Raw genomic sequence first — 22,855 nt, 5'->3', positions numbered from 1 at the left:
GGATCTGGTTTTAACGAGCTTTCTCTCTTTCAATCTTTCTCTCTTTACCTCTCTCTCTCTTTCTCTCTCACTTTACTTTTCGGTTTTTCCATCAGCGTAACAACTTTACCAAGCAACGTTCGAATTTATCACCAACGCGTTATCTGTAACGCGACTGTAAACGGCTGTCGACGGTAGCAGCGAACAGAAAGGCTTCGAAAAAGGATGACTCGGTTGGTTTGAGTTAAACTGCGATTGAAGAATACGCGTAAGCGCGTTTACAAAGAGGAACCTACAGCCGAGTGAGACCGATCGATCGCGTTATCGCGCCTCCTTAAAATTCAAACGAATCGTGCGGTAAACGAGACTTTTATCGCCCGCCATTTCCACAAGGCGTTCCTGCATTGTCGTCTATAGGTTTCTTCGCTATGGGTATACCTATATCTGGTTCGCGTTCATGGAATTTGAACTTTTAGATTCGGTTAGAGTCTACTTTACCTGGCAAATTGTACGCGATGTAGATTTTATAGACACCGTTCTAAGCGAAAGAAAAAGAAAGGAAAAGAAAAGGAAACGAAAAGGAAAAGAGAGAGAGAGAGAGAGAGAGAAAGAAAAAAAAATTACAACAGGATGAACGTCCAAAGACTATATTAGCTGATTAATTATGTTGATAATCAATCAACGTAGGAGAGAGGAAAGAGATTAACCGAAGTTAGAAGCGACGTTTTTAATTTCTAAAGGCCTTTTCATTTTGACACCAGATATAAAAAGAAAAATCTGACACATCGTGAAAGAACAAAAGAAGATTTCGTTGACCAACCACCATTCAGCGTCGTCGTCGCGGTTGGTCTGTCTCTCTCTCTCTCTCTCTATCTCTCCTCTCTTTCTCTCACGTTCTTTCTCTCTCTCTCGAGATGAATGAAAGGAAAGACGGAGATAAAATATTCAATGTGTATGGCCATTAGGCCGAAGACAACGCAGGCAAGGGATCAGAGAGTACGACCGAGGCAGCAGGAAAGGCGAAGGCGTTGCTTGTCGACGAAGACTGTTTTTAGACGGGATAGTCGAAAGCTGACGTCATCGGTAGGGAGCTCACGAACGAAATAATTAGCGGGACCGGCTAAGAGCTCCTTCTCTCTCTCTCTCTCTTTCTCTTTCTACCTCTAGCTCTACCTCTCTCTCTACCTCTCTCTACGTCTTCTCGACGAACGCACCCTAAGGCGCGGACTGACTCCCTTATCGGCCTTCTCCCTGAGCCCTTCATCGAGCTACCTTATTGGTGCGTTATACTCCAAGAGAACGCTCCTCCTTTTACTTCCTCGTAGAATTTCGTCAAATTAATCCATTCTCGCTTTGTGAATGTTATAAAACGTCGAAAATGTTATATAGAACGTCTTAGTTAACGTTCACGGTCAAATTGATGATGAAACCATTGATTTAAATTTCAATTAGATCTTGACATTTTTGTAGTTTGATTCTCATTTAATATTTACGAGTAACTAGCTCGTATAATTATTAATTAGAATTTCCGTACGTCGACGAAAGTTCTTCTACTTTCACTCCGATCGTTTTCGGTCGAACGATCGCGCGTTAATGACACTGAAATAAATAAGAACGGCTTTCCCTTTCGCTTCCATCCTACGGGTGTAATAATAACCACGCTGGATCGATTTCGATTCAATGGCAAGAGCACTTTAGAGAGAACCTTTAGACACCGGGATACGAGATTAATAACTCACCCTCGATGAGTAGGGTCGAACGCTTCGGTGATGTCGTTGGGGAGATTCCTCCTTTCGTGAACTCTTCTGAAACAATAGAATATGCTTGGTTAATAAACTCTTTTCCGTACACTCTTTGAAATCTTGGTTACATTATTTAACTCATTCGATGAAGAAACATTTTTTAGTTCGATCGAATTTAAAAAAAAAAAAACAGTAAAGAATACGCTTGATTAACAAACTCCTTTTCGTACATTCCTCTGAACTTTTAATTGCATTATTCAATCCGTTCGATAAAATATATTTTAGTTTGATCGAATTAGAGACAAGAAAAGAAAACAGAATATTCGATCGTCAAGAGTGTTTGAAATAATTATCTCGAAGATAATATAGGATCAGAGTCGGCATCGGTGACGAAAGAAATATAATAGAAGAGGTAACTACGAGAGACCAGAACAGGGAGGTTCTACGTTCGATGGAATTGCAGCGGACAGTCGGTGTGGCTTCGGCATCGTCAACGGGAAATACCGTTTCTCCTGAGCGTTCTACACACACCATTAATTCGATAGTTTCGGCACGGACACGTCCGAAGAGAATGTTCCGGAATTTTAGCCAAAGTGTTTGCTATATAGATGTGGTATGAGCCCGCAACCGGACTTCGTTGCGGACAGCTAAGGCTTCCAAGATTTTTCGATCGTTCTGACAACTGTGAGAAAGAGAGACAGGGATATAAACATGTGTATATATATATATATATATATATATATATATATATATTATACATTCACAGATACATAAGTTTGTTCGTATGAGTAAATTCTCGTGGTTTCCCGATACACGAAACTCTGCACGTATTCGCGCGTCTTTCAGGAAACGCATATATTTTATGCCGGATGCATCTCCTCTCGCAGCTTCGAAATATCGCAGCCTTCGTCGTACCGAGAAGCGTAACCTCGTCGAGCGATCGATCCCGAAAGAGAGAGAGAGAGAGAGAGAGGGAGAGGAAGAGAGTTGAACGATGTTTCGTGATGTTTCCACACAGTTATTTCGTTGACGATGTTATATCATTACGATGAATGTCGAACAACTTTCTTACTCGGATTATAACGATCCTATGGTTATTTCCAATCGCATTTCTTTCTCCTCTTCTTGTTACCTAAAGTCGTTATAAAATTGATCATATTTTTCTGAATTGTCGTCGATATTTTAATTCGCCGGATCTATTTCTCGTTTCGTTTTCATAGAAAAAAAAAGATATATATATATATATATATATATATATATATATATATAGAGAGAGAGAGAGAGAGATAGAGAGAGAGAGAGAAAGGGGGTTGAGTGAGTGGGTTTGAATCTGATGGCGAGGGAATAAAAGGGGGCGTGAGATCGGAGTATAGTGATTTACGATTTAAGCATAATGCGATGCAGGATATATGATTTATGCGCGATCTGTATACAAGCAACGATTTACATATACCTACCTACCTACCTACCTATCTTCCTTCCTTCCTACCTACCTACGTACCTACCTACCTACCTACCTACCTACCTACCTACCTACCTACCTACCTACCTACCTACCTACCTACCTACCTACCTATCTATCTACCTATCTATCTATCTATCTATCTATCTATCTACCTATCTATCTATCTATCTATTTACCTCTCTATATACGTACCTACGTCTCTAATAATCTCTCGATCGAGCGAACGATTTAAAACGATATTTTATTCGCGATTACGATTCTTCACGCGATAAATCTCTGTCGCCTTTCTTCGATAGACTACCGGTTACGTGTCGATAGATTTTTCATAAAATCTTGCAATTTCTCTCTCGCCGATATTAAACACGTACACGTGGAGTACGTATTGATTATTTTCTGTCTAGGTAAGTATAATAGTTGCCACGATTACTAATTACCATTGATATCGAGGTGCGATGTATTGTTAGAAAAAAAAAGAAACGAGAACAAAAAATGGATGAAGGAGAGAGAAAAAGAGAGAAAGAAAGAGAGAATGAGAGAGAATGAGAGAAAGTAGTAACACGAAGCTTGGCTATTACCGGCTGATATTTCAGTCGAGACAGTATTTAAGGATTAAATGCGAGAAAGTAGGTACGAAATTTTTAAAAGCTGTCCTCTTTCCATATCCCGTTTCTCCAATGACTATATTTATCTTCTGAATTGAGTGTCTTGTACAGTGACAAGCCAAGTTCATTTACTTACTCGTTATTTATTTATTTCTTTTTTTTTTCTTTCGTCGTGTTTCTTCCTTTTCTACCTTTTTCTTTTCCTTTTTCTTTTTTTCTTTTTCTTTTCATGGATTTTTCAATCTAATATCATACGATACGGGAACGTCAAGAACGTCCTGAAATTCCAATGAAATTATTCATAGTTCGCTTTACGTCCAGGTAGATGTCTCAGGGCGCACGAGAGCTCAAGAATGATTCGAGAGAATGAAGCAAGAACATTTTTGGGACATCCGGGACCGATTTCGATGCCGAAATCGAATCGATCCACGGCTGCTTTGAATTCCTATGATATTAGATATCGTTTCTCGATGAGAAGAACGTTATCGTTTCAAGCTGACTGACTATTCGCTTCTCTTAGATCAGACACACATATACAGACACACACACACACATATAGAGAAAGAGAGAGAGAGAGAGAGAAAGTGAGTTGGCCTTTCAAGGTTTAAACGTTTAACCGAGACACAACGTTCTCCGTCTCGCGTTTTGGATTCCGTTATACACTTTGTATACGTAAAGTGGCTCGAATGTAAAGGACGAGACACTTAACTTTGATTCTTCTTCTTCTTCTTCTTCTTCCTCTTTCTCCTCCTCTTCCTCTTATAACCCCACCTACTCGTTCAACTTCGTCCTTAGCTTCGTCTTGTAGACGGAAATGTAGTTCGGAGAAAAATTACGTTGGAATGAGGATAGAAATACTAAGTTTCCTTGTCGCACCTCGTTTGCATAATGTCGGAATCAGCCACGACTTTTCTCGAGGAGGAGAACGAAAGACGACGACGACGACAACGACGACGACGACGACGACGATGAAGGTGCTCGTGAGTTTTCCAAGGCGAACTCGAAAGCGATACCTTTTACACGGACATTTTTATTCGAGAGACTCTTTATCGTCACCTTAAGTTCTGATAATTCACCAGACTTGAACGAGTAAAAAGTAAAAATGTGTTTAGTATAAAGGTATAATGCGTTTTCGCAAATAACAAAATTGACATTTATTCGTACAATTTTATCCATTTTACCTCGCCGTTTTCTCTATATCTTTATATCCTTAATTACCGATAAAAAGATGAAAGAAGAGTGAGAATTCAAAGGGAAAAAGCAAACGTACGTTTCAACGGGAAAATGGTAAAAGAGAAAGAGAGAAAGGAATAGTACATTAGTTGTTATTAAAAGTTGAGTACCACTCGGAAGTACATATACGGATACGTAGAATTTTTCCGTCCCGAATCGCAAACGTTTACGAACGTTTTGTTTTATCGTCCTTGCTGCTGCTGCTGTTGCTGTTTCTGCTTCTACGTTGGTATAAAAGCTTGCTTAGTCCTTCATAGCCTATTGTGAATCCTAAATTCCCTGTAGTCGAGCGTAATGCGTAAGAAGGATATCTACGACGTTGGAAAATTCTCGTCCACTCTCGCAGATGTTATTGTTAATGAACGCAGCCGTGCTGCTGAGGTACGATAAAAAAAAATAAATAAAAAGTAAAATAAAATAAAGAAAGCTAGAAAAGGGAAAATATAAAAGAAAGAGAGAGAAAGAGAGAGAGAGAGGAGAGAAGTAAGGATGGTTTATCGTCGTGCTTCTTATTATCCCTTACACTCTTCCTTCTTCCTCTTCTTATTCTTCTTTTTTTACACTCACTTTTCCCCTACCCTTTCCTACCGTTAACAGTTTTCTCCTAAACGAAAAATATACGACGGACGATTAAGCGCCATGCGCTTAGCCTCGTTTAATAGACGATAAGAGAGGGAGAGAGAGAGAGGGCGAGAGAGAGAGAGAGAGAGAGATAAAGATAGAGATAGAGATAGAAAGATAGAGAGAGAGAGAGAGAGAGAGAGAGAGAGAGAGAAAGAGAGAGAGAGAGAGACAGTGTAACACAGACCATACACCATCAGCCGAGTTTGCTCCTCTAATTTGAAATCCGCTTTATCGCGCGTTGTCGTCGCACTCAGTTACTCTATATATACGCACACACATATGTATCTGTATGTCCACACACACACACATATATATACATATATATTTGTATATTGTATAGTATATATACGTATATACAATGCTATCTAGTAGGAAGCAAGAATGCCGGTATGGTGGTGGCTCGTATTAGGCGCGAGGTTAATTATTCTACGATAAATAATTTCCGCGTTCCCATTGTCTTCGGTGCGGCCCGATAAACGACTTCCACGATATATAATGCCGAGTTCTCGTGCTTAAGCGGTGCCTCATACGCCGCGAAAATTTATTGCATCGTGCACGCTCCCTCTCTCTCTCCCCGTTACTCTCTCTCTCTCTCTCTCTCTCTCTCTCTCTCTCTCTCACTTTCGACTACACGCTTTCGGATTCATTTTTGTTTCGCAAAAACGACGACCGTATTCATAAATAGACTCTCGTTCTCTCTCTTTCTTTCTCTCTTTGTCTCTTTTTCTATTCGTTCGCACGAATTTTTATACTGCAAAATGAATTCGAATTAAATGTAGGACATCGTGTTAATTTGTTAACAAAGATCAAACAGATTTTTTAAGGGAACGATTCGACGGTTGCTTCGTTATCGTCAAAAGTGTGATAAATCGGATAGAAGTGATAAAAAGATAATAGAAGAGAGAGGAAAAAAAAAGATGAAAACGACCTTGTTTTCTCTTTTCTTTTTTCTGTTCGCCTTTTTTTCTCCTCTTTTGTCTCGTTTTTCTTTCAGTACGATCGTCGCGGGACTGTCTTATGCAATCACCATCGCGAAAAGCTCGTTACAACTTTTGATAGAAATGGAATTCTTCGATTCTGTTTGAAGTTCTATACGAATCATGACATTTTCAAAACGTATCTATACGTATATCCCCGCATACGTAATATAAACTTTTTCAAACTATGGTTACACGGAAACGAATTGGTTGAATCAAATTTAATCTAATTTTCAAAGAAATTGCTCGATTAGTTTCAATGTAATGTTTATTTAATTGCAAACGTTTCAACGTTTAAATATACGGATCTAATTAGCATAAATGGTGCTTATTAAAATCGAAAGGAAGCGGTATAACGTTTATTTGTTATTAATTAAAATTGGTAATATAAATATAAAGTAAAGTCAGAGTCAACAAATTTTTTCGATCGTTCGCGATTAAAAAAAAGAAAAAAAAAAGAAAAAAGAAAAAGAAGAGGAAGGAGAAAAAAGATGCAAGCAAAAGAAAGGAAGCATTATTTTATTAAAATATACAATAACGTACTGACGTAACAAGAGACGATCAAATCGGTTCATTTACGTTTCGATTGACCAACCATTTATATATTTATACAGATTAATCGTCAAACAATTGCAAATATTTGATTTAGGAATATCTCTCGTGGCATGAGCGATGCGCTCATCGCGTTCGTGTAAGCCTGTATATCCGACGTATAACGACGAGTTTCCCGTTACAGCTACGAATTTATATGCTTTATAACGATCCAGTAGAAGCGAGAACACAACGAATTGCCACAGTTTATACCAATGGGGAATTCGATATTTTAGTTAAACGGCAAAGAATATCCATACATAGTTTAACGTTCTACGAAAACTGATAATATTTCATAGTTACGTTCGAACTAATGAAGAATTTAATATGATTACTTTCTTCATTGAAAAGTAAATTGTTATAACAATTCCATGAAATTCTAATCCCATTCAACTCTTAATCGTAGGATTAAACGTCGAATTCGATTCAAGTAGCAGTAAGTTATATAAATATATACGATTACGAGTTGTCAAAATCCAATTATAAGATTTCGATAGACTTTGATAAAAAAAAAAGAGAAAAAAAAAATGAAAAAGGAAGAAGAAGCAGCGTTGCACGTTTCTCGCGAGTCTGTGAATTTCTAATCTCATCGTTATTCCTATCCCGCTCTTAACTCCGAAACGACGCGTTTGCGATTCCACGCACGATCGACACGCTCGTAAACCTAAGCTCGGCTGTAAACATGGGATCTGGATCTGCCGTGGAGATGCCCAGCGACGGTTAGTCCTAAAAGGGAGCTAACGAATACGAATCGACGTAGGTATATAGTTTAAGCGTCGTTGAGAAAACTCGATGTCACTTTGGAACAGAAACATAGATGGAATAATGATTGATATAGACGTGATTCCTTAAATAAATATTTATCTAACATCGAAGAAAGTGAAAAGAAAGATTTCGCGGTCGTTCAATGAAATCTTTTATCATTTCCTTTTTCTTTTTCTTTTTCTTTTTCTTTTTCTTTTTCTTTCTTATTCTCTATTTCTCTGTAGAAAATCACGTTACGATCGATGTCAGGATAGCTACTGTTCCGAATAATCGTCGATTTAAGTATAGTTTCTCGACGCAGGGGGACGTCGAGTGTACGAGAGAAAGAGAGAGAGAGAGAAGGAGAGAAAGAGAGAGAGAGAGAGAGAGAAGGAGAGAAAGAGAGAGAGCGAGAAAAAGCCGAGAAGCACTTAACTCGGAAAAGAGGAAGATCGATGACCTCGCTTGTGTTTCTTGACAGCATATTACTGTAGGAGATAGGAACGATACCTTTTAATTCTCTGTCGAGACTATCGTGAATTTCTAACGTTTCTAATAACATTTTATCGCTCGTGATTTTCATTATTGTTAGGAATGAAAATTTCTTTCGAACTAAAGATTTTTATTCGATGGTATCCACGACACATCGATTTATAAAATGACAGTAACAACAACGAAAGCAACGATTAAAACAACAACGAAATAAAAATCGTTGGGAACCAAAGAAAGTAATGAAACTTGAGAGACGTCAACTCTCGTAGCTTTGTAAGGGTACGAGGTGAGGAGAGTAGAAACACAGCAAGTAAAGCCGTAAGCTCGATTTACGCCACCCAAAGAAGCCCTTCTCCGAGCGACATTGGGGTGGTTTTGTTGTGCTCGCTCCTCGTTACGTTGGACTCGAACTGGATCATCGTTAATCCGTAATAAGCGGACTACGACGCATATATTCGATGTGTGTATGCGTGTGTGTATATATACATACATATATATATATATATATATATATATATGTGTATATATATATATATATCCTCTCATCGACGGATGGCTTCGGTCGAAGCAAAGCCACGATCGAAGATGGGTTCCAAAGCGGTTTCGATAAATTCATGTGTACCTACCGTACAACCACCGTCTATCTCCAATTCGATTTATCACGATCGATCGATGTATCGTAATGGGAACTTTGAAGCAATCGATTTTGAGCAGCCTTTGACGTTGCTGAATTAGACGGAATACGGCTCGAATGGGCGATTTTTCTTCCCTTTCGATCTCATCCTCTTTCCACCCTCTTCTTTCTCCTCTATCCCTAAATCATGGAAGGATCGGGACGTAAATAAGGGACGGAGGTCCGAGGATCGGAAGGTTCCAGGAAAATTACCCAAGGTGATGGTGGTGGTAGTAGTGGTGGTGATAGTAGTGGTACCGGTGGTGATGGTGGTGGTGGTGCTGGACGAGAGAAAGTATTCGACTTCGAGTGGAATTCCGTAAGTCGTACGTTCTCTGCCTGTAACGCGAGAACGAAACTAGGAGGGTAACAGTTTCTCTCTGTCTTTCGGTCTATCTTTCTCTGTCGTTCGCTCTCTCTCTCTCTCTCTCTCTCTCTCTCTCTTTCTCTCTGTGTCCTGTACATGTATTCCGATACGTCAGTAAGGAGAAGCTAGAGCCACAGGGTCGAGTAGGGAGACGATTGCTTTGCACTTCTGTGCACGCCCCCCGGGGCAATCGTAAGTTGAGATACCTACTCGACGGTACACCATCTACTCTCTCTCTCTCTCTCTCTCTCTCTCTCTCTCTCTCTCTCTCTCTCTCGCTAGTTCCTTCGTGAAGCTTCGTGTTTCTCTCCTAGCGACGTCGAAGCGACGACGTAGTAGACCTTCGAATGCAACCGACGGTGGTGCGAAGTAAAGGAGGTCGAAGAAGAAGAGCGACGGAGATCGAAGCAAGAGAGAGAGAGAGAGAGAGAGAGAGAGAGAGAGAGAGAGAGAGAGAGAGAGAGAGAGAAAGATCGATCGCTCGAACGTGCTTTCAGGATCGGCGAATATTACCTACCACCTACACTGTTCGAGCCTAGCGTCTACCTACCGGTAATATCCTGGCTGGTGCATATGTGTATGTAACACCTGCATGCCGAGACGCACGTATCATATACAACGTCGCTTATATACTGCATTCTACTGGGCTTTACATAAGGTCCTAGCGGTGAGGAAGTTATGTACCAAGGGCTGACCCGTGCACCTGTATGATCTCTACTCACCCTTCCTACTATATATATATATACACATACATATACATGTATGCATGTACATCGCGATCTAGACATATAACTATCTACATCCGTATACATATATACTCAAGGTATATATTGTGCATATATATATATATATATATATATATATATATATATATATATATATATACATATATAGATATGTAACTATATGCACAAACCATAATACATATCACGAACCGCGAGAAAGGAGCAGCTACGTGTGGAGAAGAAGACAGCCAGAGAGAGAGGGTATTGTTGGACGACAATGGACATGATTCGTGGGCCATCTGTCCGCCGGTGGGTTCGAAAATTGCGCGGAAAATCGAAAGCACTAGTGTGCGTCTATCTTTCTCTCTTCTTCTCTTGACTAGTACGTAGCAGGGAGTCTCTCTTTCTCTTTCTCTCTCTCTCTCTCTCTCTCTCTCTCTCTCTTCACAGCCGGTTATAGCCACGTCCGATCGTGGCTTAAATCTCTCCCTTTCTCTCTTTTTCCTCGCCTTTATACCATCCTCTTCGTGCCCGGACGCGATGATATCGAATGGAGCGAGAAAGAGGATTTTCCTACGTGGCAGCGAGAGAAAATCCGTACGATCGGCATGGCATAGCGACTGACTATGGCGACTGACTATGGCGACTGACTATGGCGACGCGACTAAGGCCGATACGAAAATCGATAGCGTAATCTACGAGCTGGCCCGACTGGAGAAAATGGAAAGAGGGGATTGCTAGAAGAGGAAAAGTCGGGATAGGAAAAAAAGAAAAAAAAAAAAAAAAAAACATTGCTGCTTTTCATGGTACCAAGCGTTAACTTTTTCCTATCTATTTTTACGAGTCTCCTCTATCTGGTAAGTTGGCCGAGCAAATTATATCCTGTAATTAGGAGGGTGTAACGAGTACGATTAGGAGAAGGTCGATATGGAATCTCTTTACTTTTAAGATAAGCTATTATTTCAGTGGGACTTTGTTACGTATGTAAGCTAGACATAGATATAATAAACTTAAATTGCTCATTATGCGTGGAGATCTTTCGGAAGGGGGAATAACGTCGGGAGCAACAAATTTCTACGAAATTACACGAAATAGAACGTATCTGGAATGATAAAAGAGGCTCTAGAATCTCTTCTTAATTTTTTATACGTCTGCATGGCTCGACCAGTAAATACACGGGGAGTATTCATGAATGTATGGAGGACGTTTCGTTTCGTAAAATCACTCCTATCCATTTATCCGTCCGTCTATCCGTCTGTTTGTTTCTCTCTCTTTCTCTCTATCTGTTTATCTATCTATCTCTCTTTCTCCTTCACTCTTTTCTGCCATAAAATATCTTAATGGGCTTTCGTTAGCATACGCGGCATTCCTGTAAAAGAAATCACGATGAATGTAAATTTATGGCGTTCCACGTTGCTCGTGGAACGATGCAACTAAATCTAAAAATTACGACGGATCCCATGGCCGTTGTTTCGGCTGCCTGTCGTGTCGTCTATCCGAAGTGCAAGATATACTACGTACCTACGTGGATGTATAGTAGATGTACAGATAAAGCGAGAAAGAGAGTGCGAGAGGGTGGGGAAAGAGAGAGGGGAGGGGGAGGGAAGAGAGAGAGTGAAACAAAAATGTATATACAACATAACAAATGTGAGAGTGCAAAAATTCATGCGACCTCTGCGAAACTTTGCGAGTTTACTTTCTCTCTGTCTCTCTCTCTCTCTCTCTCTCACACACTTTATATCTTTCTCTCATACGAGCCAACGTAGATCATCAACGGGAAGGAAAAAAGAACTAAAATACAGAGCATAATACATGTAATTTGTTTCTCCGGCAAACACGAGCCGAGGTCCGAATTTTAATCCTCATTGAGTTTACAAAATCACGCTCACTCGGTACCAGCAGCTCGTATAATTTTTCTCGTGAGAAGCGATAATGTTTTTAAACGTGTTCTTTTCTTCTCGACGTGGAAAAAAAGAATAAAAGAATAAAAGAGAGAGAGAGAGGAAAGGGACAGCGGGAAAAAGGTCGAAAGTACGCGAGCACGAATTCTGCGGGACAGTTTCGGCCCACAGCACCACCCGGATAAATTATAGATAAGGCAAGGAGGAAGTCGAGTATTTAAGTTTCATGCAGACTTGCGACTTTTCGTGGTCGTAGCCTCGACCACAAAAGAAGAAACGATTTCATTTATATCTTTTATTTTCTCCCTCGTGCCGTCCTCCTTCTGATTTCATTACGGAAACGAAATTTCGTCGTTGAAACGATTTTAACGTTTTCACGTTTAACATGGTTTTACGATCACGATCCTTCGTTTATATGTTATCTCGAACTTTACATACGTATCTATACGGACACACGAATTCCATGTTATTTCGGCCCTAATGAATGGAATTTATAATCGCCGAAAGCACGAGCACTATGTCGCATAGTGCATTTCGTCTAATGAATCCTCGACCCGTATTAACGTCGCGAAATGACCCATGCGTCTTCTTAAGACTACTAATGTTTCCATGCATATAACATGAATATAACAAAAGTCTATCTGGACGACGACGTCATAATCGCGTTATATTTTATAGCCTTTCCCAACGATATATTCATTAAAACGCTTATAATGGTCGTCATTCATTAATATACCGTAATACTTTTTCCACTCTATATTATTCTGTCACTTTACATACATACGCAACCTCCGGATATTATCTGTTCGTTTGTTCGAAAAACAAGAGAGATCGTTGGAAAAAATAAAAAAATCCATTCGATTGCACGGATTAGAATCTTCCGATTAATTGGAGATCGAAATTAATTTCGGTATCGGGGATATTCGACGAATCGATATTTGGCTCGAAACGTATCGAAAATATAAATTAAACCGAAAGACGATGTTACTTGTTCTTTAACCCTTTCCTCTTCCCCTTCTTAAAAATAATAAACTTTCACGAAAAAATCAAGACGTTTCATCGTTCCCATTGAAATCTACGAGATAACTCGGCTGCCAAAACGATTCGTTTCACTTTTGACGATCCTTCGAGGAGCCAATCGAGAAGGATAACCTTACATCTTACGTCTTCTCGTTCGGTTGCACATCCTTTTCCCACTAGGAGCATCACCCTTTACGATCCTACGGTAAACGTTAGTCGCTACCACTTCTACTTCTATTTCTACTTCTTTTTCTACTTGTGCTTCTACTTCTACTTGTGCTTCTACTTCTACTTTCTCGTCCCCGCCCCCCGCCCCCGCCTTCTTTTTCTTATTTTGGCCTCTCCTCCGCTCGCGCTCCGTTCGCCAAAAACTTTATTTTACCTTTCGTACACTCGCTAGAGAGATCTCTGGCGCCGCGCTTTTTAAAGTAAATAAAAGTTTCCGCCAACTCGTTCGTCTTTCCATTTAAATCCCGGAGCACCGAGATGACAGACGCTCTGAATACGCGAGAGAAGCTCCCTCGCGAGAACTAGACGGTTAAGGGGGGCGGGGAGAGAGCGGGGAAGCTAGAGGGTAGAACGGGCTAGAAGGAAAAAAGAAAAAAGTATACGAAGGAAAAGAAAATGGGAAGAGAGGAATGACGCCACTCGAAAACTAAACGTTCGAACGGAGACCAATGGAGATAAGCCGTTTCGCCTTTTGCTTTAGGATGTTTTTCTATCGATGAATTTTTTTCGATCGCAGCCATTCATCTTCTTCTCCCCGCTCTTTGAACTCCTTTTTTTGTCTTCTCTCAATCACCGTATCTTTCTCTCTCGCTTTTCATATTCAGACTCTTTCGCCAAACTCTCCCTCTAACCTCTTCGTCTTGGCGTATTCCCTCTGGCACGTTCATGAACGACCATTCGGGTAATTTCTTTTACACGAGCGAACGCGAACAAAGAGAACCGTCCTCCTTTCCTTGTCCCGTCTCGCGAAACGAGCTCCTTATTTTCATAAATATTCTACGTTACTTAAAACATAATTCCAGTAAGGAACATCGTAGAAGTTGACGTACGTTGCCTCGCCAACTTTCAGTCGGCTCCTTCGGAAAGATTGCACCCAAAGAAAAATTGCAAATGGCGCGTTCAAAAGAACGCGCAACGTAAATTTTCTTCGCGAAGAAAATGAAGATGGAGGGAGATGACGGTGAGAGGTGGGTGGAGTGGTTCGGGGAAAGTCGGGTCGTTCCAAAAGGCGCAACGTGTTTTACATATATCTTTTTTTAGTATACTTTTTTTGTTTCATTTTTTCTCCCCTTAAAAAGGATACATGCGTGCATTCACGCATACGTATCTATAATGCTTAGGAGGAAGAAAAGAAAAAAGAAAGAAGAAAAAGGAAAGAAATAACTACTCGTACGTGCACTAACCCCTACCCTCTTTTATAATACTTTAGTTTATAGCCTGTGAACAACCCTTTGTATTTTCCTTCGCTTAGTTGGAAAATGTTTAAAACAAAGTAGCGATAAAGCGACGAGTTCTCTTCGTATGCTCTCTGTTATGCATGGTATGTACGTCGGTTAATATCATTTCTTCCCGTAAAAAGTCTCCCCTCTTTTCTTTTTTATTTTTCTATTGTCTTTTTCTTTTTTTCTCCTTTTTAACAGCCTTTCCGGAGCTCCGAACAAACGAGCTCGTATTACGACGCGTTCGGTATCAACGATATATTTTTTACCCGTAGCTTATTTCGGGGGAAGAAGCAGACTCGCAAAAAATGTTCTCTTGGCAGCCGCTCGTTCTCTCGATATTAACTATACGCGCGAATTAACACGGAAAGGACACTTCCAAATGAAATGTCTATCCTGGCAAGTATTCAGAATGAAAGCTCCGCGAAACGTAGCGAGTTGCAACCGAATTAGCTCTACGCCTGAACTAACCAAAAGAAGGGAAGATGGTGTTGAAAAAAATACGAACTAAATATAGGACAAAAATTCAACCAAATTTTTCAAGCTTGTAAATGTGTATCTGTTTGCGCGCGCGCGCAAGTGTGCGTGTATGTCGCCAGCTGGTAAAGTTGACAGAATTAAATGTTCGCTACTGAATTTTTTTTCTCCCTGTCTCTCTCTCTCTCTCTCCTTTCTATAGATATACATGCAATATTGTTGCACACATACCAAACCGTCCGTCTCTATTGCAACAAATGGTCGTATCAAACAAAAATGGTTAAACTCGAAAATAGTCTCGTTTCGATAGTCGTTTTTCCATGATCCGCTATCACTGGATTTTCCTGTTCTCTCCAACTTTTCTTTTTTCCCTTTAGTTAATTTTATCTCCTTTTTCATCTTTAACAAAAATCTCCTCGCGCATTTTCACGTAAGCTCGGTATTTACCGAGCGACATCGGGACTGATCCAACGATATCGTTACGTTTTCCATGTTTTTCATGAGTTCCCGTAGCTAATTAACCCGGCGAAGGAACGAGAACAAAACGAAAGAGCTTGCGAGCGTTTACGTTTGATTACGAAATATGGAATTTCTGTTTTTATTTTTTTCCTTCCCCGGTATTTCACCACTCGTGGAATTCCGAACGTTGTTTCCAATTTTTTTTTTCTTTTTACTCTTTTATTGTTTTTCTTCTTTCTCCTCTCTCGTCCCGTCACCACCCCTCCTCCTCTCCCCCCTCAAGCCCTCCGCTCCCACCTACCAAGAAAAAAAAAAACTATAAAAATTATTCCACAGGAAATCCCACTACCCGCGATGCTTACAACAGGAAACGGAATAATTTATTAAAGGCAAAAAATTGCCCGTTTACATTTTTTACTTATACGTAAACGGTATAAAATAAATTGTAAACGTTTAAAGCTTTCGCCTTGGAGAATCATATTTTTCTAATTCGTTTAATAAGATATGAAAATGAATCCGTTCGAAGTGAAGACCCAAAGAGCCCGACTTATTCTCAGCTTTCATAATACTCGATAGCTATACGTATCTTATACCTATAAGCCTCGTTCATTTTGAAACCAGGAAACGCCCTCTTCGAGGACCTCTAAACGGTGAGTGTCGATTTAAGCAGAGGGTGCTTCGTAGATGGATATATATTATACATAAGTACATACATCCGACTTAACGATCCTGATACGAGGAATTCAAAATTCACCAGGGCATAGCATTACGAAATTCTAAGCTTCCCTTTCATCCTTCCTTTATCCCTTTCTATCTCGAAACATTCTAACTATTAAGTTGCCCGCGTAACATCACTTGTATTTCATCCTCTAATATCGAAATTCTTCTTACATTTTCAAAGACAGCCAAGACTTACTTGACAAAATTTATTTATTAAACAAGAAGGCCGATAAATAATCACCCAACGATTATAATTATTATGTAATATCATTTAGAGATATAACCAGAACTTTTATATAACGGTTAAGAAATTATTTTCTATTTAATTAGGTCGACTCTTGAGTCATTTGAAACGGTAACTTCTTGAAGAGTATACACCGATGATGTTATTGAATAAGTAGAAGAAGAAAGAGAGTGTGGGAGGGGGATAGGCATTCAAATCGACTATTCTATTCCCTTGTCCTTTTGATAAATATTCCAAAAGTACTTCCCGTAGGAGCGCACACCTTCTAAAGAATCACTAACAATACGGATTGACGTGGTGTACGGTAATGTAAAAAATTCTAACGTAGCCCAAAGAAAATTCACGAAGGAGCCAAACAAAACCCTTTTTCCTCCTCTCTCACTCGATAAAAGATTATAGTAACCAAGTGAAATATCCAAGAAAGAACGAATAAGATGGTTCGCCCTTACGTCTCGAAAATCGTCGTGCCCTCGTCGTTTTATGTAATTTTAAGGAAAATATTTTTCTTGAACGCGATACACCTTTCTTGCCGCGTACACGTGGCAAAAGGTGCACTGAGGAGGATGGACGAGAAGAGGAGAGAAGGGAGAGAAGGGAGAGAAAAACCAGTCGATAGTTAAAAATACAAAAATCTCGGGACCGTACGCAAAAGTAGTCGCGTAAAAGCCACTACGAAACGTTTCTAAAGTGTCTCCTTAAGTAAAAGCAAGCGGTGGTTCGTGGCGACGAGGGTGTCGTCGTTTTCGTCGTTTTCGTCCTCGTCTTTGTCATCGTCGTAGACCGAAGGACGAGAAAGTGAAAGGACGAAGAAGGAAGAAGGAAGAGGGAATGAAGAAGATAGTAAGGGAGAGAGAGAGAGAGAGGGTTGGAAGAAAGGCGGGAGAAGAAATTCAAATTTTAGCGAGGACATTGCCATTCAAATTTCACCGACGTCGTTCGGGCCGATTTAAATGCAAGTAAACGGCAACAGTACCCTCTTTGGTCTTCCTCTTTCCTCCTCTTTCTCCTTCTCTTCCTCCTCCATCTCTTTCTTATAGTAGTAGAGAAGTAGTAGTAGTAGTAGTAGTAGTCGTCATCGTCGTTGTCGTCTTTCGTACCACTCGGAACGTTCGACTCCGGGGAGCTACTTCGTGGATTTCTCTCGTGGGAGGGGGTAGTAGTAGGAGGGACATAATCGAAGGCTAACTCGCGAGATTTGCCTGCGAAGATGCTGAGAGCGCTTATTTTCACGTTGCATCGAGCATCCAACGATGCGTTTCTAACCGTCGACGATAAGTACGAAACATCGAATGCAATATACGTGTGTTTGTGTCTGTGTGTGTGTGTATGGGTGTATAACAGTGTAGCTCTGAGAAAGGATGAAATATACATATATACGATGTATAGAAAGAGAGAGAGAGAGACAGATAGAATATATATCGTATTCGAGTTTGAAAAAATAAAAGTATTACGTTATAACGTTTTTGATTTATTTAAAAATATACAAGAAAACGCTCGGCCCAATACGTAGGCAAATACGTAACTAGTTTCCTACGGAAAAGTGGCAAGAAAACTCGGAACACACATCCTCAATGTACATACTCGAGTAGGAAGGATACTTTTGTACATTTTTAGCTGAGGAAACTTGGTTCCGAATTTGCTCGCCATTGTGATACACGAGAAATTCTTGAAAATAGTGCTATGTAGGCATACGTTTACATCACGCGGATCTCTTGCCAAATCGGACGAATAAACAGAATAGGATAACTTTAATGGAAACGCCAATATGTGTCTCAAAGTTTCTTCTTTTCTTTTCCCTCTTTTTTCTTTTTTTTTTATTTTGTTATTTTCTATTTTAAGAAAAAAAAAAATGTTTGTTAAACGCTACATTTCTTTCGCTCGATGAATCGTCAAGACCATTGGACATTTTGCGATTTAAATGCTCTAATATTTGATTTTTCATCATCGAAGAAAAGTACAAATATTGAAGAACGATAGTTCGATCGTAAAGAATTCCGGAAAGGATAGGATCGAGCGATATTCGATAACGACGTTCGTGAAGGACAACGAAAACGATACGTTTACTTTTTTACAACGGGCATACTTGTAGGATTGAGTAAAGAATAACAAAGAAAAGAAAAAGAGAAGGAGAGAGATAGAAAGAGAGAGAGAGAGAGAGAGAGAGAGAGAGAACATTTGGCTGGGAAAAGAAAGGATTTTGTTTCGAAACACGATGGACCAACGAACGTACGAACGTACACGAACGTACGAACGAATGAACGTGGAAAATTGGTCGAGTGCATTCGATCCAAGCGGAAACATCGCATCGGCCGATTCCACGCTCACGCGATTTTCGATCGACGATGATAAATGTTGGGAATCTGAACGTATTTTGTTGTCCCAGGAAGACTCGACACGACCGACGAGTTCAAACCCGACAAGCGTTAGCTCTTCGCGAGTCACTCTCTTCTTGTTTGCCGATGCATCGTGGAGGCTCGTTGACCAAAACGCATTCCTATATATAAGCAACTCTTCTCCCTTCTCCTCGTTTCTCTGTTACCATTTAATCCTCTCGTACCATCGTTTATTCTTCTTTGCCGTAATCACTAACGCGTTGACCTCGAAGGAAACATAGATAAGATAATATATCCGAGATTCAGCTTGTCCGTAAAAATATACATATATATGATATGTATATATATAAAAAAGAAGAAAAGGAACGATCAAACTGTAAATATTAATTACGAAAGATTTCTGTAAAATGAAGATCCGTTTAATCGCCGAGCGATGAAAAATTCGCTTCGACGAGCAAAAACGATATGTTCGAAATGTTCACTAGGTTGTTCGTATGGGTGTAAGAGAGATAGTGACAAAAAGAGATAGAGAGAAACAGAGAAAGAGAGAGAGAAGATAGGTAACGACGAGCGCCGAAGAGACAGGGAGACGTGAATTCGCGGCTTTTCCAAAGTCCGTGTCGAGCGCATGGACAAACCTCGTTTATAGTCGAGAGATTCGGCCCGTTCTGGCTAACGAACGATAACGGTAGAAGCATGGGAGATAGAGCTCGAATACATCCCGAAGTGAAAAGCATTAACGATGCGACGTCGTCCACATGCTTCGTCCATGTGTGTGTGTGTGTGTGTGTGTATTCACGTCGATATATACGTAGAGTATTACCACATACATGGAGTACGAATCGTGCGTCTTTATCCAGTATGCTTTTGTCGTGTCTCGCGAAAAATGAAATTCCTAAGGCCTCGCCAGTAACGCGCGAGCACGATCTCTACACGCGGATACCTACCCACCTTCGCACATACCTACATACGTATAAAGAACGAGGCTATTTTCAAAGCACGGGGAACGGTATACAGGTGTTGAATATTAATCCTTTCGGTAGCGAAAGGTTATACGGACTGGTGCATCCTTTTATTTTGTTCTTTTTTATCTCTTTTTTTTTCGTCACTTTTATTTTTGTCCCCTTCTCTTCCCTTTCCTCCCCTCTACGACGGCAAATTCGAAGCACATCTGTTGTACGTCGTTACCGGGAAACCAACCGAGATGAGGAACGACGGTGTAAAATGAGGAAGAACGTCTATTAGTAGAAATGAAATGGAGCGAAAGAAATCAAAATTATCGAGGCTTGGGTAATTGATCCTATCACGGTCGAACCGAGAACGTTGTTCGTTTCTATATTGAGTTTGTAGAATCGAAATTGTGCATCCAGGAACTAGTAGACTAGCTCGACGTAAAACGTGCAAGTATTGTACTTTAGGTTATTCACCTCTTTCAAATTAATGTCGGCTAATTAAACGAGCCCGATAAAGAACGTTCTCGTTAATAATTAATAAAAAGGTGATTTTCGCGCACGACCGATTTTATTCTATAGATTTCTAATAGTTCATCTCTTCTTCTCTCTCTCTCTCTCTATATATATATATATATCTTTTTTCTATATACATACATACATATATATATAAAAGTAAAACTCAGAGATTTTATATATATATATAAAAACGTAAAACTCAGAATACATCATTCTAAAATAAACGAAAATATACGAACGTTCAAGTAAAATGTTATTTCCTCTGGCGATCCGTAGGAATTGCAATTTGATCAGTCGGCAAGCGCGAACGTTCCGTATTCGATCCGTATTCGAATCTCGAAGCCGCGAGGCGTGGCTCTTCTCAACGTAAATTAAAAATGAATGCACCCTGCGTATTTCCGGTCGTGGCCAGAAACGTTCGTGCGAATAGAAACTTCGACGCTGTCGGGGCCACACGAATTAGCCGCAAGCGCGTGGTTTTGAAGTTTATTTAATTTGCCGGAACGCAATCGAAAATGCACTCGGCCAAGAGCGCCGCCACGTTTCTCTAGCGCGCGAGTGAAGTACGTCTGGTGTGCAATAGAAAACCGCATAATGTGCCGCGTTCGCAACCGCGATAAACAATGATTAAAATGCTCCGAACGAACGAGATTGTTCCTATACAACTAAACCGCACACCTAAGAGAAACAGATATATATATATATATATATATATATATATATATATAAAACAAATAAAGGGAGAGAGAGAGATAAAAAGAATAAAAGAGGAGAAAAAGAAAACAAGAAAACGATGGGATTTCGAATTGTCGTCACTGCTCTTACCATTTGCCCGATCCAATATGCGCTGTTACGTTACGCGTTCGAATTGTTAACGCGTTTTGTTATTTATGCGTATTCGCAATGCTCTCGATTACTCGTTCGCAAAAACACGCGAAAAAACAGTCTGGATGTTCGAATGATCAAAGTTTTTTTTTGTCGTTCTTTTTCCCCTCTTTTTTTCTCTATTTCATATACATATACGTACAAGTGTGTATATATATATGTATATATATATATATATGTATGTATGTATGTATGTACAGGAAATATGCTATTCGTTAATGCTCCTGTTAATCGTTATCGTGGATTTATGTCGGTTCGAATTTTCCCGCGAATATTCTCCCTCTCTCTCTCGTTCTTCATTAAACTTGAAATCAGGTCATGTCAAAGTTACATCGAACTGTCCATTTGTCCAATAACTTATATCGTTATACCGTACGTCCGAACGCATCGTGAAAAAGGGCAATAATTTTTTGAAAAACGTAAAGAGAAAAAGAGAAAGAGAGAGACAGAAAGAGAGAGAGAGAGAGAGAGAGAGAGACCGTTCTCTCTTTTCTCTTCGTACCCGATGCAACGTCGAGCTGCGCCATAAACGCGACAGGCTTTTCACGTTTACACGCCGTCAAATTCGTACGGACGCGAAACTCGTTCTGCCCAAGAGCATTAATTTCGACGGAAAAAAAAAAAAGATAAAAAAGAAAAGCTGGCTTGTGGGAGAAGGCAAAAAGTGGAAAAAAAGATGAGGGAAAAACAACGGCGAGTCTCTTCGTGGACTCCGCGTATTTCGAAATTCGATATCGCGGCCACTCGCTTTTAGAGCCGTCAATTAAAACTCGCAAAATAGAGCGTGGGGACTCGACTCGAGCGGCCAACGTTTAAAATACGAAGGACAGAGTATTAACAGAGAGAAAGAGAAAGAGAATAAGAATGAGAATGAGAAAGAGAAAGAAGCTGAATCGAAAGAGAATGAACGCGAACCGCACCACCCGTCGATCGGTCCTGTCCGTTCGTTCAAACCCAATCGGAAATTGCAAGGAGCTTTACAGGTTCGAAGGAAGCGACGTTAACGTTTTCCTTTGATTCCAAGAGAAAGAGGTAGTAGGGTGGTGGAAGAGAAAAATTGTGTAATCGATTGTCCACGATTCGAACGAAGAAAATTAACGGTACGATTAATTGCTCGTATATTGGAATAAAATATCTTCCCTCTCGATGCGGGATTCATACCGAATGGATTCGAACGAAAAAATTGTAAATTTTATAGCGGTAAATCTTTAAGGAGAAGAAGGAGAAGAAGAAGTAGAAAGAGAAACTACAAGCTCGTAAGTCGATGGATTAATTGCGACTATCGTTTCTTAAATATCGTCGAGCATGAAAAGAAATTGAAAGAGATAGGGAAAAAAGTGGAATGAGAAAAAAAAGACAAACAAACAAAGAAAAGAAAAATCAGAGAAAGAACGATAGCAAACGATTTGTGAATGAACGCGATGTCGATTATATTGAAAGGGAGAAGGAGAGAGAATATTCAGAGGTCGATACCCATGTACATGCTGGAATGGAAAATAGCTCGAAATGAGATTCGACCGAATATGTGTATTATTGCGTGACCGCTACTGAAGTTGGTTAAATACGCCCTGATTTATCGTCGAGCTGGGTATAAAACACGTTCGACGGGCAACGTTGTTTCTCCCGCGGCAGCTCGTTACGATTTCGCGATATTACCGTTTTAAACGGGCCGCGTACGCGAATGC

General features: G+C 40.1%; 1 protein-coding gene across 3 annotated transcripts in view; it reads right to left on the bottom strand.

The window, feature by feature from the left end:
* The window catches only part of LOC127066242 (leucine-rich repeat and immunoglobulin-like domain containing-NOGO receptor-interacting protein 4), a 241,189-nt gene that overhangs the window by 147,252 nt on the left and 71,082 nt on the right, over window positions 1–22,855 (bottom strand). For all 3 annotated transcript variants that reach the window (XM_050999722.1, XM_050999723.1, XM_050999721.1), the window contains exon 2: window positions 1,719–1,784. In XM_050999722.1, coding sequence (XP_050855679.1) covers window positions 1,719–1,784 — 66 coding nt within the window. The remainder of the gene's footprint in view (window positions 1–1,718; window positions 1,785–22,855) is intronic.

The sequence above is a fragment of the Vespula vulgaris genome, chromosome 9 (assembly GCF_905475345.1).
Source record: "Vespula vulgaris chromosome 9, iyVesVulg1.1, whole genome shotgun sequence".
NCBI classification, from domain to species: Eukaryota; Metazoa; Arthropoda; class Insecta; order Hymenoptera; family Vespidae; genus Vespula; species Vespula vulgaris.
This window is presented reverse-complemented; position numbering and strand designations above follow the sequence as displayed.